Source organism: Erithacus rubecula, assembly GCF_903797595.1.
Source record: "Erithacus rubecula genome assembly, chromosome: 4".
Taxonomy (NCBI): Eukaryota; Metazoa; Chordata; class Aves; order Passeriformes; family Muscicapidae; genus Erithacus; species Erithacus rubecula.
In genome coordinates, this window is record NC_136686.1 from 26,988,752 (window position 1) to 27,005,355 (window position 16,604).

At 40.4% G+C, this 16,604-nt stretch overlaps 1 protein-coding gene across 2 annotated transcripts in view; it reads left to right on the forward strand.

Annotated features, from left to right (window-relative positions):
* Positions 1 to 7,596: 7,596 nt before the first annotated feature.
* The window catches only part of CRADD (CARD and death domain containing adaptor protein), a 77,164-nt gene continuing 68,156 nt past the window's right edge, over positions 7,597 to 16,604 (forward strand). Inside the window, exons 1-2 of one of the 2 annotated variants that reach the window (XM_079303030.1) lie at positions 7,597 to 7,846; positions 11,029 to 11,334. In XM_079303030.1, coding sequence (XP_079159156.1) covers positions 11,037 to 11,334 — 298 coding nt within the window. In that variant the 5' untranslated portion in view covers positions 7,597 to 7,846; positions 11,029 to 11,036. Of the gene's footprint in view, positions 7,847 to 8,217; positions 8,275 to 11,028; positions 11,335 to 16,604 lie in introns of those variants that run through there. The other variant, XM_079303029.1, reaches the window with a different exon arrangement.

Genomic DNA, 16,604 nt, shown 5'->3' on the forward strand with positions numbered 1-16,604 from the left:
ATTACATTGTATGTAACCACATGCTAGATAAGCAATATAAAATTATTAGTAAGAAGGAAGAATTGTTCACTAGAATATGGGGGGCAGAAGGGTTTTATTATGTCTTACAACAATGAGGAATTTACTCCTATAATGAGACTAAGTATCATCACCTTGAGAGAACAGAATCTACATGTGACAGGGAGGACAGAGTTCTGTAGTTGTGCAAATTTCTGTACTTCAGCCAAGTCTCATGTTTTAGTAAAATGTTCCTGCAGATAAATTACCTTTTTAAAGATTGTTTAAAAATATTTTATTTACTTACATGCTCTATTCAAGAGTTTTTTCTTGTATTCCTGATAGCGATCTTATTGATTTTTCCTTTGGCTATAATCTTAGACTTTAGTGGAAAATAAGTCAAGTGATATCAGGGCTTTGCTCTCCTTAAGCCAAAACACATAATGGAAATAGGAAGAAATATCTTTAGACATGGGTATCATGTCTAAGAGTTATTTAAAATAAATTAAAATAAAATTTCTGCTAACTTTGCAGTCATTAAAATAAATCTAAGTATAATATTTACTGCTAGAGGAAACAATGGCTTGAGAGAATCTAAAAACTGTATTGCTAATTTTCAATAACAATTTAAAAAAACTATTGAAAGGAGAAATTTTATTCTAAAAATATGGAAATTAATGAAGCTTCTACTATCTAAACCAAAAAATTCCAAATAGAATAAGTATATATTAGTTGAAAGGTCTGATCTGAGTTCTGTGTACACAAAGGAAGTGGGGATGACTTTGGTATCTCAGCCTAGCTCCTGAAAACCACTTCTCTATTAGCATTAGATTCAGCAGGTCTCAGTATTTTGCTAAGCCACTAGCAAGACTGAAAATGCCTGGAAACAACATTCCACTGACACATAACTTCAGTCACCATGGTCTGAGCTTGCTTTACAACAACATGGCAATTTGCCACAGTATTGCTCAAATTGGGTAGTTTCTACAATAGCCTGAATATCAAAGGAACAGGGAGGCAGAATTGGTTCAGGTGCTGACCAGCACAGATCCCCATCCCCTGTCTTAGAGAGCACACTACAAGCTAGGTGAAACACAAGTTCTCATATCACAAATATGAGAAAATATTCTGCATTCTAAGGAGGGAATTACTTGCCTGGCTTTCATGTCTGAGAAGGGACTCGAGGGAAAGGACATGGGAAAGCCAGGATCTCCTGTGAGAGGTGGTATTTCTCACAAGGGGTATCAAATAATTAACCACCTTGATGAGTACACTGTTGAAAGGTGTATTAGTAGAGATTGAAGGTCTAGGGGAATAACTAGTACAGTTTGAATCCACACATAGAAAAAGTCTGGCTAGATAGCTCAATTTTGAGAAAAAAGAAAATTAGCTCATAGCAAACTCAGTCTCTCCTGGTGCCAGGGATACCAAGCAGGAGAAGGATTAACTGTGTTTATTAATCAGGTTATCTACAGGACTTTAAAGTAGCCATTGTCTCTGAGAAAGTCTATAGAAATACAAAAATATATCACTGTAATTATGCTGATTAATCTGCCTGATAAATTGTATATATTATTCTACTTAGATTCTATTTTAAAAAGGGATTGCACCTGTGTTTCATTTTCTTTTCTTCCAGAATTGGAGCCATTACTTTTCCAGGAACTGAAATGCCAAAATAATACCACTCCTTTCTATGGTATTAAGGAGGAATATAACACTGGAGCAAAAGCTATTTATATTAGCATAAGGAATGAGTTGGCATTTAGTAGGAAAAGCTTCAAATAGATAATATCCAGGAAAAGTTCAGTGGTGAGTGTTGCAAAGAACAAAATACACTAAAAAAACCCCAAATAAACAAATGCAATGCTTCTGTCTTGATTTTTCGTTCACTGGAGGGCAGGGTTTATTTAAGTAAATCCTTTTGATTCTAGTCCAGTAGTTCTATAATTGATGTTTCATAGCTGAGGTTTGCAACTTGGTGCACTGTTAGTTAACAAATAGTAAATACAGAGGTATGTTAGACATGGGGCAAAGCTTGGTGCAAATTCTTCTTTTGAAGTTATTTGGATCAGGCTTGATAACAGGATTTTATGGAAAATCCTTGTAAATCTGGTAGCTGAAAGTGCAAATACAGGCTTTCAAAATGCTTTGTTGCAATTTAACTGTGTCTCTTTAGGCTGCAGCCCTGAAATAGGATCCGTTGGGCTGAGTCACTGTACCCACACTCTGCCTTAGGGGGAATCTCCAAATTTGAGAGATTGCTCTGGATGCCTCATTACAAACATTTCCTTTTTTCTTACCCTGTTTGATACCTCTGGAGGGCAGAATAAGTTGTGGATCAGCTCTTACTGTTTAAGGGATTTTGAGCTGGTTCATTTTCTGTAGAAAGAGCACTATTAAAGACAAAGCTGCAATTAATCCGTCTGTAAAGTGGGTGGTGGACTCAACATTCTGTAATTTCACAGCATGGGGTGAAAAGTAGCTTATTCTTCAAAAATAACATTTGTAGCAACTTAAGCTGCAATGAGGGCAATATCTTTGGCAGCGCCGCTAAAAAGAGAGAAGGAAGTAAGTTAGGAAAGTGAGATCCTTGTCTAACTAGATTGCAGTGGATGTGGCACAGCTCCTTCCTGAGCTGGAGTGCTTCAGACATGTTTTCTGTGTGGGAAACTGCTTGTGAGAAGCTTTCTGGAAATTCATCTATTTCTTTTAACTCTCCTGACAGAGGGAGGTTGCAGTGCCTACTGCAGGATGCTTCACTAGCCTGCAGGCAGGCAGGTTTCATTTTGAAAGGGAACAAAATAGATCAGCCGAATTTTTAATCAAAGGGTATTCTTTTTTGAAAATAGGATGTATGGGAAAGGTATAAGCAGTGGTAAATACCTTGCTAGGCTAACTGTAAAAACATTCCATGACTCATTACCAGCTTCTCAAGTCTAACCTTAAAGTAAGAACCTTTCAAAATATAAGTATTGTATATGAGTTTGTCCAGCTCAGATCCTGGGAAAGCAACAGAAGCTTACAAAAACAAATAGCTATTGTCCCCCTAAATAAAAGCAACTTTCCAGTCTTCTATCTAAAATATTAGAAAACCATGTCATATGCTGTAATTTGCGAGTAAAGTAAGTTGGTTTTGTGAAAAGCTTTGAGACTCCAATCTTTAATTCATTTTAGTTATTTGTCAATGTTTGATTTTTCAGGTTTCTTAGTGACTTTGTTTGTTCTCATATTAATAGAATGGTGCTTTACTTTTAAAAAAATAAGTCTGGAATAAATAAATAATAAGAGGCTTGCAGTATTTAATCTATTTTCTCAAAGAATCTTTAAACTTAAAAATAGAATATTACACTAATTAATGTATTTAAAGAACTACAAATTCTGAGAAATACTTAGTCATGTTTTGCAAGTATTAATTACATGAGGATTGTTTTAATAATTCATTGGGTTTTTAAAATGAAACATATACAAAAGTTTTGCATTTAATATCTGCTTCCTTTTTATAACTATTTCTCATTCAACTTTTTGCCAGGGATTATATGTATAATAGCAAACAGCACTAAGAATTCATTGTAGTACTGCTAATAAACACTTATTTTTATTATGGAAACAAATGTAAATGTATAGACACTACAGAATGACTTTAAACTCCATGTTTTAAGATGCTTTAAAACTTTCTGTGCTCTACTTTACCTACATGCTGGACGTGCCTTTTAATAAAATGCGATTTTAAGGAAGTTCATGACGTGTCACCCATATTTTATATTAATTCCTCTCTTTGATCTGCATTTAAAGTCTTTATTATTTAAGTGAATGGAAGTTACAAAGTATCAGAACAATTATGCAGCAGCCCAAGAGCTGATCCCATTCACTGATGTGCTTCAGTCCTGCTCATCATCTTTTTTTAGGAAGGATAAGGAATAATTTTTCTAGTAGCAAATGCCACCTGAAGAGCGACACCCCTTCCCTGACCTAGTGCCCTCAAATCCTGCCAGTATCCAGCACAGCATTGCCTAAGTTTTGATCTACAGTTTAGACAGACTTTCTATACCAAACCCTTCCCTTCCTTGGCATCAGTCAGGTTTTCAGTGACTGGCACAGGAGATTTGGATGTTGGCATTACAGGGCCCACAGCTGCAAAAGGGAACCAGGGTGAGGAGGAGGAGAAGAGGGAGGAAGGGAAGGGGTTATTGCCTGGGACAGCAGTGGCAGCAATGGTTTGCCTCCTCTGGCCTTCAGGCCACCTGGTTTGGCTCACCCTGACTTTAACACTGTTTTTGAGATGTATCACTTAGAGAAATGGTTTCTGTGCTCCTCTTTCTAAAGTTGACAGGCAAGCATACAAGATATGTTTTTTTCCCCCTATCTTAATTTTAGAGGTTTTGTGAGAGATTTAACCAATTAGATGTGTCTTCGATAAACAAATCTAGAGGCTCCTATTTTTCCTTTTGTCCCTAAAGCTGGAATGCTGTTCTACAAACAAGTGAAAACACCATAATCCAAACTGTATAATCCTATCCATTATCCACACTGATTGTGCCAGTCTTAAGAACACATTTGGCCTCTTGTTATCAGCAGAAAACAAACTAGTCTGTAGAAAACAAAATACACACATGCTTGGATAGAGTTTGACTCTAATTAGCATAAAGGGTCCTCTTAAAAGCATTAAAAAAATTCTCATTATTCTGGTGCAGCTTCTAAAAAGGTTTGTGACTTTCAAGCGAGTTTTTAAAAAAGTGGATAATAACTGTAAAAATCTGGGATTATGACTTGGAATAACCCACATGTAAAGTGAATAGCATTGTCAGAAGAGATACTGCTTAGCTTGGTTCCCACAGATTTGGACTTGTGACCCTGGATTCAGCAGTCCTTAAAAGTGTGACTTGACCACTTATGGCCCCTCAATCTGCAGAACCAGACAGAACAGGCTTTTAAGATTAAAAGTCTGAGGATACTGATGTGCAGGATTGAATATGGTCCATTGATCTGCAAAGTCTAGGAAATACTTATTTAATCTATATGGTTAGCTTTGAGATTTGAGCAGTTAGTGGGACATTGAGTTAACACCAAACTGGCTCAAATACACAGAAAACATATCTATGTATTTGTCCTTAAAACTGAAAGAGAACCAAACCATCTCTCTAAAGTTTTGTTGAACTTGAACCAGAACCTAGTGAGGGCTGAACCCAAATGGGACTGAAACAAAGAATTTAAGGACTTCTCTCCTTGAACTTATAGTATTAACTCTGTGCATCCTTATCCTGTACCTGTACTACAAATATAATCAAAACCCAGGCAACATTGCTAAAGAACTCAAAACACCAGTAGCATATTTACCGTTTCCACTAAATAAATTTGCAGCACTAGTTATTAACTAGTGGAAGGAAAAGGAAACACCAGATTTTTCCTTAATGAGATTTGGACCTCTGGTGCTGTCCTCTTCCTTCCTAGGCTTATCTGCTTCCTTTCACTGCTTTCCTTCTTTCTATCTCTCTTCAGACTGCAAGCAAATACGTGACTAAATGCTGACTGTATAACTCATCTGGCAAAAATACATAGTAAATGCAAGTGATGTAACTGCTTGTCCTAATTTTCTATTTTAAAATGCAGCAACATTATCAGCAATTAAAAGCAGCTGTCAGGATCGCAGTGATGAGATTCTCTGAAGTCTCCAAGTTTGGTCACTCCAGTTCCAGATACAACACAGTTCCTTAGATCACAATTTATAGGGAAAAAAAAAAAAAAAAAAAAAAAAAAAAGTATCACGGATAATCAGAAGTATAAGAGGCTGGGAAAGGAAACTTTCAGTAGCTGTGTAACGCTGAGCTGAGGAATGATCATACAGTTTGTGGTGTCTCTGCTCTCTGGTGCTGCTCTGTGCTGTACACAAATGCATCTTCTCACAACTAATATTATGAATGTTGTGGCAAGGAAATTTAAAACCACCTCAGTTGTACTTTGGCTACAATAGCAGCATATTTCTTGTCTTGGAGTTACTGATGATGACTTACTTGTGTGGCTTCCAGTGCTGTCAAATATGTTAATGCATTGCTCTGAAGAAACCCAGAGGAGTATTTATAATTTTTTTTTGTTTGCGTTCCTAGAAGACTAAGGCATGCCTGAGACAAAAAAAAAAACAACCTTGATTTATCAGATGTATTGTAATAAGATATTATTTATTAATTATTCACAAGCAATTAAACCCCCTGTATCAAATTTATTAACTGGAAAGAATTATAGATAAAAGCATAATGTCATCAAACCAAAAGACTCTTTAAAACTGCCAAACAAATAGCGTCTCTGCAGAAGCTATCCGCATGATAAATGTATCTATTTTTAAAAAACATTTCTTTAAACCAGCATACAAACTCTGCCTCTAAGGCTGATTTACATTCTGTGTCCACATAACTTCTCAACTGTTAGCCACAGGAAAATCAAAGGAAAAGGATTTAAGCTTCCTGAGTGTGACTGTCTATCTTTATGCAAAATCCTGTAGATAAATATCATGTTAAGTGAACTCTACCAATAGCACTTCTGGTTACATTTTTCCACGGCAAGTATTTTCTGGGTACAGTATCTAGGAAAGGCACGTAAAGGTTTCCACAACCAGCTTCCAAATACCCTTAAGTATTTCAAATGCCCTTAAATCTGTACGATTATTCTAAACAGAGTGTACAAATGGGATTCACAAGGTGACGACGTTTCTAGCAGCAGCTGCAGCAACCACCTTTCCTGCTTTTCCAGAGGGTAGGCATTAGCACGCTGTGCGGACCACAGCCAGCTTGCTGTGGCCACCTGCAGCTTCAAAGGTAGTACGTTCCAGCACTGAGGATTTTTTTTTTTTTTTACCCTTTCATCGCTATTGCGGTCCTGACATGAAAGGAAAAGGGCTGACACCACTCCATCCCGTGCGACACCTGACACCCACGCAAAGACGGAAAAAAGTTATTCCATGATGTGTGAGCGAAACTGACACCGCCTCATTTCTACAGCTCCGTGAATCAGCCTTCCCTTGCCTACCGTGATTCGGTTCCAGATATCCGTATAAAATGAAGTGAATGAGACAGTATTCAGTAATAAAGTAAGAATGTGCATAGCACTGTGGGAGACACAGGCCGGCTCTTACCGTACTAAATGGTTTTCATCTATTAAAGTTTGTTCATTTCCAGGCTGTTTAGATGAAAGTGATGAATCTAAATGTGTACAGTATTCGATATAATACTGCTCTGTGTTTCATACGACCATACCAGCATCAGGATGAAGTTCAGCTTAGCGCATACTCACAAACAGGAACCAGTGTGCCTAGAGAGTAATGAGATCAGCTGTTTCCAATGCCACTAAAACTGCAATTTCGTAATTTCTAATTCAATTTTAGATACAACCCCTCCCCTCACTAAACACCCCCACCACCCCGACTCCTGAGAGGGCAGCAGGTCCTCCGAACTCCTGGAAAGGCGCCTCTTGGCGGAGACGCCTCCCGTCCCCGCCCCGGCGGCACCGAGCAGCGGCGGCTCCGCAGGCACGGCCGGGCTCCCTCCCTGCCGGGCGGGCCGGGTCCTTGCCGGGCTCCCTCCCTGCCGGGCGGGCCGGGTCCCTGCCGGGCTCCCTCCCTGCCGGGCGGGCCCAGCCGCTGCCGGCGCGGCGCTCGGGCCCGGCTGCCCGCAGCTGACATGGCGGCCGCGGGCCCCTCCCGCGCTGGCGGGCCGGCAGCGGCCGCCCCTCCTCGGCCGGCCCGCAGCAGGGCGGCGGCGGCGGCTTCCGGCCGAGCCCTCTTGCCTTCAACAAAGATGGTGCTCTCCGCGCAAGCTCCGCGGGCGCCGGCGCGCCCAGAGTAGCTTCCCGCTCCCCTCGTGTAAGTACGGGGCGGCGGGCGCTCCCCTCACACTGCTCGCTCGCCCGGGCGCTGCCCGCGGCTCCGCTCGGCTCGTCCCGCCCCAGGCGCCGCTGAGGGCGAAGCGGCAGAGCGGTGCTGCGAGCCGTCCGGCGGCAGCCCCGGCGCTGCGGGGCCGGGCGGGGCCGGGCGGGGGCCGGGCTTCCGCGGGGGGCCGGGCCGGGGCGGCGGGGCCGCCTCCGCTGCCGCAGCGCTGCCCGGGGGAGGCCGGGCCGGTGCAGCCCGAGGGGCTCGGGCCGGTGCGCGCAGCTGGTCTCGGGCTGCTACAGGAGCAGCAGCTGCCAGACCTCGGCAGGGAGGACGTTAAAAGCAAAACTTGCTTTTTTGTGTAAGGTTTTTAACCCGTAGGCTTGCTGTGAGTAGCCAGAATTCATTCATGGGTTATGCAGGTGAGTGCAGTTGGTGTTCTGAAAATTCTGGTATGTTTCTAGCAAAAGACCTAAGTGAATGTGTCTTTTAGCATCAGAAAGGGTTCTTATCAAAAGTTTTATCCCCATTCATGGATAGTTATTTTGTCAGAAACAGAAAAATGCAAACCTGTTTGTGTTGGTGTGGTGATGAGTCAAGGACTGTGTTCATTCACCAGGTCGTGGGCTATATTTCTTAAAATTTGGCTTTATAATGGAACTGATCCATTTTCAGAAGTATTTGGGGAATGTTTGAACCATGTCATCTTTTGGGTAAATGGACATCTCATATTTTTAATTTTCTGTAAAATTTAATTCAGAGCTAATTTGAATCCCTCAGTATAGACTGTGATTAAAATGAATTTGTTAATTCTGTGTTGCACTAAACTCTGTCCCAACACTGTTACACATCAAAATCCTGATATATTTCCATATCTAGCTGCTTAGTTCCTAACTCAGACATTTGCTTCTCACAGTAAATACACACAAAGAAATACTTCATCTTTAAAAAGACCTCAGAAATCAGTATGCCCCATCCTGGAGGTTTATCAGGTGGGTGCTAGGACTTTAAACCCTCAGTCGTGTGCACTCTGCAGTCAGCAAGGCAAAAGCCTTGTTTGTAAGAAATTCCCCCTTCAGATTCCTGGCTTGATAGGCATTTCTCAGTGCCCAAAGGTGCAAACCTTTGGTTTGTAAGAGCTTTATTTTTGAAAAGTGTTGGCTACTTTGGTCATGAAGTAGAGAACTTGTCAAGTTCTCTACAATGCTCATCGAGCACTTGAGGAGGCTCCTGAACGGGAACTCTCAGGACCCATTCAGAATGTGAAACAAAAATTTTGTAGTATCTGAAATAGTTTTCTGCCTAAGTTGAGATGACACCCTCAGAGGTGCTGCTGGATGCCTTTCTTGAACTCTGCAAGTGCTACATGAGCTCGGGGTGTTCTCCTAGAAGGAAGAAGTGGTAGGATTTACTGCCTGAATTTTGCTGTAGTCCAGAGATTGCTTCCTGTAGTGTAAAGGTGCCGTGTTGGAGACCAGAATCTTCAGCTTCACCTCTCCAAAATTAGCATCCTAACATCAAGTGGGAAAATCCAGTTCTCTTTCTTGCCTGCTCTTTTTCCATCGCCTTGCTTGCCCTACTGTCTCAGTCCGTGATGAAGTTTGATGTTTGAACTCTGCTTGGCAAACTAGCATTTCACAGGGAAATGGTCTGGCATAGCAGTATTTGATTCCCTAGACAGAAAGTAAGCATCTTGAAATTCACTAGTGTGGATGAGAAATGTGCTGGGTAGCCCAGGAGAGATGGAGTCCTCAAGGAAGATGCTTTCCAGCAGTGCTTTTGGCACTTGATGCAAGCATTTTTGGAAAGAAGCTTTGTCAGAGGATGTCGCAGAAAGGGTTTTCCAGTCTCTCTCTCGTGGCACTGTTCTATCCAAGGTGCCATTTACATACCAATATGTTTTGTTGGTCACCCTCCTGGATTTTAACAACCAGGCCAACCAAACAATCTTTGATAGGGCCCTGGTAGTCAGTAGGTGGTAAAAAGACTTCATCAGGTGTCATGCAAAAGCTTTGAAAATTCTCTGTCCTTGTACCCTCAAGCTGAATGAAGTAGAGTTTCTGCAAGGTCTAGCAGTTCAAGCAGCAGTGTCTAGTTTAATTATGAAAAACCCTCTTGATAATCACACTCAACACCTGCTGCCATTTTTTGACTTCATTATTTAGTAATGAGAAAGTATTTAATTGTGTTGTCCTTTTCATTTTCTTTTTCAAGTGCCATTAGTGGATATGTTTGTTGTTAAGGACTAGACTAGACACTTTGATTCACTTCCAAAGTCTGGCATGGACTGCTGACTTAATCTTGGATGAGCTGCTTGGTCTCTCTGGACTCTGATTATTCTTTTGTAGAGTGGCTATAAAATGCATCTGTTTCAACTTTTATCTAGTCAGAGTGTTAGTCAAGTGAAATGGAAGCTGGCAGAGGGCATCTGATCACTTCCTGTGAACACATTAGAAGAGAGGGAGAAGAGCTACTTAAGCTAAGGAACAGTTTTGGCAGAACAAATGCCTGTAAATAGAAGGGGATAAATTTGAGATGGAAATTCAAAAAAGTTTCTTCTCATCAGAACACCTGAGTTCCAGAACAGTCTTCCGGGGTGATTTAAGGGTGAGAACGACCTGGTACATAAGGTAGTTTTCTACCCTCCCTAAACTTGGAATGCATTATGTAGGCCAAAGCTACCTGCTGATTCTGCCCTGCTGCTGCTGCTTCTGCCTGGCTGAGATGCATCTACCAGTCCTGCTCCTATTTTTGTAATTTTATCAGTGGTCAGGTGTGACATCTCTTTAATTTTGGGGGGGTTAATGTGTCTTAAGGACTGTCAAGTGCTCTAGCTGCCTTTAATATGGACCATAACCAGTTAAAAGCAGGATTATTTGGCATGGGTTTCACTCCAGCAAAGGACTGGTCTTTGTAATGCCAAATGTTCTATTCCTGTCTAGTATTTCTCAGAAATTGCATCATTTTACCTCGTGAGACAGTGAAATCTGAGTGGAAAGAAGATGATGGGGATCATTAGTAGTTCTGCCAGGTTGGTGATTCTGAGTTTGGAGTTTTCTCTAAAGGTTGGCAGGTGTCAGACATCACTTTTAGATGTTCAAATATCACTTCTGGGTGTTAAAGGTTGAAGTATTTTAATCTTCACACCTTTCCTTACTGCTTTTCACACACTCTAGGTTGCCAGATGGATGCCAGAGACAAGCAGCTTTTACGGTCCCTGCGCCTGGAGCTCTGCACAGAGGTGCTGGTGGATGGACTTGTTATTCAGTATCTCTACCAAGAAGGGATTCTCACAGACAGTCATGTTCAAGAAATAAAAGCCCAAACCACTAGTCAGAGGAAAACCATGATGCTCCTTGATATTCTCCCCACCAGAGGACCCAAAGCTTTTGATGCCTTCTTGGATTCCTTACAGGAATTTCCATGGGTTAAGGACAAGCTGATCCTGAAGCGTAAGGAAATGACAGTACAAGATCCTTCAGGTAAGGCCAGGGTTGCTGGTGCTGCTATTTTGAAGTTTGTTCTCAAGCCATAATTTTAAAAGTATTGAATGTACCGGTAATTTCAAGTTATGCGTTGTGTAAACTCATGATACCAAGAAAAGGGAACAGCCTGAATTTCCTGGAAGCCACTCAAACACCAGGAAATATTGCAAAGTTTGGGACAAGAGCAGGGCTGAGTTTCAGGAGACGAGGAGACATCAGGAGGGGCTACCTTGGGAGAGTCTGGGATATAGGAGAACCCATAATCCATTGCCTCAAAGGGAATGCACTATAAAAAGTAGTTTTGACTAGCTGCAGAACATGTCTTCACCATCCATATCTAACACTGTTTCATTTACCTGTGTTTTACAGTGGTTTGCTCCTGAATCATTTATACTTACAGAGTTTTTGTTTACTTTTATTATGATTTTAATGTAATTTTGGTTTAGTACTACATGCTAATTTAGAATTATTTAGGTTATTATATTTAGTGCAGTGCAAATATCTAGGATCATTACTTGCAAAATTACTAGCCATTGCTTGTTTTTAAAACAAATGTAGGAGATAACTGATTGCTGAGTATAATCTCTGGCTTTTTGGCATTTAAATATACTTTTAAAACTAGTTTTCTAGACTTGACGTTTGTTCAGATGAGATCAGATGTGATTTTTTTACTGGTCTATGCATGCAATTACTGAGCTGTTTTGAAGTCAAGACAACTGCTTTAAATGCACGTTTCTTGTCCCAGATTCTGACAGCATTCACTGACTCACCTCATGTTACCAACTAGGTAGTGAAATAGTCCTCATTTGGGAACATCCTTTCTAAGCAGACTGATTAATCTTTCTCCAAGCCCTTCCCTCCTGCTGTACCCCCACTTGAGTTTGTTCATACGTATTTTGATGCACATGACATGTGATTTTTCCAGTGTCAGTGTGCTTTGCGTGAGACTGAAAGCCTGTGAAGAAGGGTGGCTAAGACCCACTGACCATCATGTGCACCTGCATCTCAGTTAGCTGCATGTTCAAGAACATTTTGTCAAGATCTGCTGGACAAATCTGAGGTTATCTTACCTTAGGACATTTTAAATGGAATATTGTAAAAGCTGTTCTTTCTGTTGGTCTCTGTGTATGTTGCTGTGTGTGTGCTTGGAAATGAGTAAATAATTTTCAAAAGTTTGGGAATAAATGTCCTATGCTGCCTACAAGTTCTCAGCATAATGCAAACCATGGCATTGAGTGTGTTGGAAAAGGCCTTGCTCACTTAAATACCGTCATGCTAGTGCTCTTTATTTGCCTTACAAATCAGCCTCTTTGTTTGATAATTGCTGCTTAAGCTGGTGAATGCAGCTTACAGTTCCAGACACACACAGCCGTTAAATACAGTAGGCATTATGTAGTTTGTTACTGAAAAAATTGCTACCAGTTTTTGTCCTTTTGATTGTTTTGTGGATTGCTTGTTCCTGCTCTTGATCACTTGTGACTAATGTGCTGGATTTCTGCATATCAGGTTCTCTGGTTTCGAGTGGGCTGACTGTACTTGATAGTTCTATTGCCAGATTTTGTGTGTAAATTAGAAAAGGCTTCCAGGTTAGATCAAAGGTTACTGTTATTTTTATGGTGGCAATACAGAGAGTAAGAACAGGATAGGAGGCAGAAAGCCAAGTTTGTTTTAATATTTAGGCATGTTCTTTAGAAACCAAAGAAAGAGAGCACCATCTGTGCCCTCATAAATGCTGAGTGTGCCCTGGAATGAATTGGAAACTATGGTGGCAGCATCAGTGCTGATTGCATGCAAGAAAATGTGGTTTGGGATAAAAAGCTTCGCTTTGCATTCTAACAACAGACTTGGAAGCTTTTGTCCTGGCAGAGTACATGAACATATGCTTAGCCTTAAGCATGGAAAAAGCCATTGGCTCTAATAAAACTATAAGCACATTTAAAATTAAGTGTGTTCTCTAGTGCCATGCTAGATAACTTAACTTCTGCCTTATTGGAAACTATTCTTATAGCTGATTATTTGTCAATGGTAATTTGTTTTAAAGAAGCCATTTGTGGTGAAAAGAGCTTGCCACATATGCATTATCCTGCTTTTAGACCTTAAAACTCTTAAAATGGAAGTTAGTTTTATGTCCCCAGATTTTAATTTTTTTTTTTTCCTTTGGATCATGAATACTATGGCAGTGGAATGCTGTCTTTTCACTTGCCTATGCTCAATTAAATTTTGTTAAGGAAAGTATCCTCAGTTTTTAACAGACCCTTTTGCAGGACTAAGGAGTGGTAGCAAATTGATCCTCGATGGAAGGTTTTATTTTAGTCTTTTTTTTCCCAGTGATTACATGTAGAATTTCTAAAGTCTGTAATTAAACTTAGATTATGTCTATCTGAACCTGAAAACTGGCATGTGCACAGTGATTTTTTTGTGTAGGCCTTTGAATTATTTTGCATTTTGTTCAAAGAGATCAGGCTTTCTATCCTTCCTTCAGCTGAGAAGTATAGTTGGTTTAAAAAATCACAACTCTAATTATTTAGAAACTTTTAGTTTATTTTCTTTTTCTAGTAAAAAAAAAATTCTCAAACAACGAAATCAAACAGCAATTTCAGAAAATCAGAAATGAAAATATTTTTGTTGATGTTGTATAAATATGATCTGGTGGACCAAGCAACTGTAAAATGGAAGCCAAAGTCTGAGATCTAGGCAAGACGCTGCCACTGACTCACTGTGAGTCTTTGAGCAAATTGTTTCAAGGCAATGGATTTATTGATTCCCAAGTTGTGTAACTCCGTGTAATGTTCATGGACCAGCATAGAGTGGAACTATAAATTGGCCCAGGATTCAACCCAGACTATGCTGCCTGGCTGCTTGCAAATAAATGAACTTTAAAACCTCTGATATCCTGAGTTTTATTGCTGAATGTCAGTTGACTTAAAAATAATAGTTTTGTATACTGTTATCTGATGTAGTTCCACTGTACACAGAAGAGCTTAATCCTGCAGAGCATGAGGAAGAATAAGAGCATGAAAGAATCGGGAGGGTGATATGCAGGCAGATAGGGCCACTTGCATCTGTGTAACTAAAGCAAAGGGACCCAAGATTTCTTCCCCTTGCTTGTTTACTTTATGCAAAGGCAGCCTTTTGCCTAGGGTCCCCTTTTTCCTCTCTCCTGTGGATCTGTCAGATGGCCACAGCTTTGAGGAAACCTTTTCAACTATGCTAGGGAAAGCATAGTTATAAAACCCCAAAATATCAAGAAGGAACTTTAAAGTCATGTGCTTTTGGAGGTAAGTATTTATGACTTTAATTGATTTAGAGAGAATGGGGTATCTTTCTGGCTTGTATAACAACCTGTGATAAGCCAGTTCACCCTGTGCAGAGTGGCATTTCAAGACTTAATCCTTATTAACATCAACCACAGCATGAGTTTCTGGTTTTGAAGATCAAAACTACTGCCATAGTAAGAGTTAACAGAAGTTATGTGTGTCTGTTTCATTGGGAAAAGACTGTTCTGGTTTTTCTGCCCTAGTTTGGATAACTTTATGCCTTTGTCAGGAACATAAATCTTCAATATAGTCTTATAATTCCTATGAAAAACTACAGCTGTTGGCAACAGAATTCCCGTCTTTCTAGGAACAGCAAACAGCAACAGTTACCCAATATTTTTTGCACTAAATAAAAAAAATACAGGTTTTGATGGTGTTTGTTTATCGGATTGTTTTTATAATCTCTCCCCACTTTGGAATTTCTCAGCCCAACTATTCTATTTCTCCCCATAATACGTGTGCTGCAAAATAATTTACTTCTAAAAGTGTTAGTACTGCATCTCTTTGTAGTATACATTTCTTCATTCCACAGGAAATTGCAGCACACTGAGAACAAAAAAGTGAGATACGGCGTTTGCCAAAGGAATCCTGGAGCAGCTGCTGCTATCTGGCAAGTGTTAGTGAATTTAGGGCATTGGAATTGCCATGGGAAAGCCGTATTCTCAGAACTAGACAGGGAATATTTTCTAATGCATAATTTTGCTGTGGTACCTAGTCAACATTAGTGTCCTGCTAGCCTTGGGTGTTTGTTTGAACAAATTTTAGTGTGGTTGAGGTTTTTCTCTGGATGCGTGGGGAGTGTCTGTTGCCGTATAGCTTTATAAAGCCTCGTGTTGTGTAACACTTTGGATGAAGCATGCAAATACAAAACAAAGCAAAACATGTACTTATGCTGAGAAAGCCAGACATCCTTCCATCCCCTCCCAGCTTTCCCAAAGTCCTTTTTCTACAGCTTGGTTGTGGATTTCTAAGAATTTGGATTCAAATGCAAAAGCGTTAGTGCATGGGGAATTTTAGTATCTCTTCTTACCTTTTGTTGGCTGCTTCCTGCCCTCTTCCTATCCTGCTTCCTCTCCCATCTAATGCAGTGAGAAAACAGCCTGATCTCTTGCCTTTTCCATTTAGGTGTCAGATAGGAAAAGCAGCTGAGGAAACCCTTTTCTCTCTCTAAAATGGTGGACAGAAGATGGTAGTTTTTTCTTTCTTCTCTTTCCCTCCCCTCTCTTGTACAGTCCAGTGGCAGAAGGGGGAGTTTCCTCCCATGTGTGTCTGAAGGAAAGGGATGGGCTTAGCAGCCTTGGCCTCGCTTGGTTGACCTGGAGATGAAGAAATGCCCTTGTGCCACATCCTGATGCCTGGAGGCTACAGGAAATGTTCCCTGGTTATCTGGAGCAATTCAAAGGCATCCTCATAGGAGAATTTCCCAAACTCTTTTCCACATTCCCATCTCTCCTGAAAATCGGGTGTTACATTTATGGCTTTGGCTGTGTTCCTGACCGCAGCGAGATCTGTGAAGTCTGGCATTAAAGGTTTGTGCACACACTCAATATTAACCGTATGCATCACGACATGGGCAAGTAATTGACTTCTCTGGTACTATGGAGCATTCTGTGTATGTATTTTTAGTTTAATGTGTGTATAGATTTTTTTTTCTTTCAATTTAAAGAGTATTTGCTTTCTTTTTTTGCCATGTTCGTAAGCAACAGGCTTTATACTGCTTATATCTTGCATTTTCACTTTGAGAAGCCTGAATCTTAGGCTTCAGTGATAGCAAGTAGTGTTTCCAGCCTCAAGCAGTTTCTTTTACCTAAGTTAATGGAAAGATATACCCATACTTGGTGTTATACCCAGTAACACAAATATGTGAGGCTAATAATAATAATAATGTAGCTTTAATTAAACATGTAGACCTGGAAACAAGAAAGGAGGAGTGAGTTCTTTAGACCAACT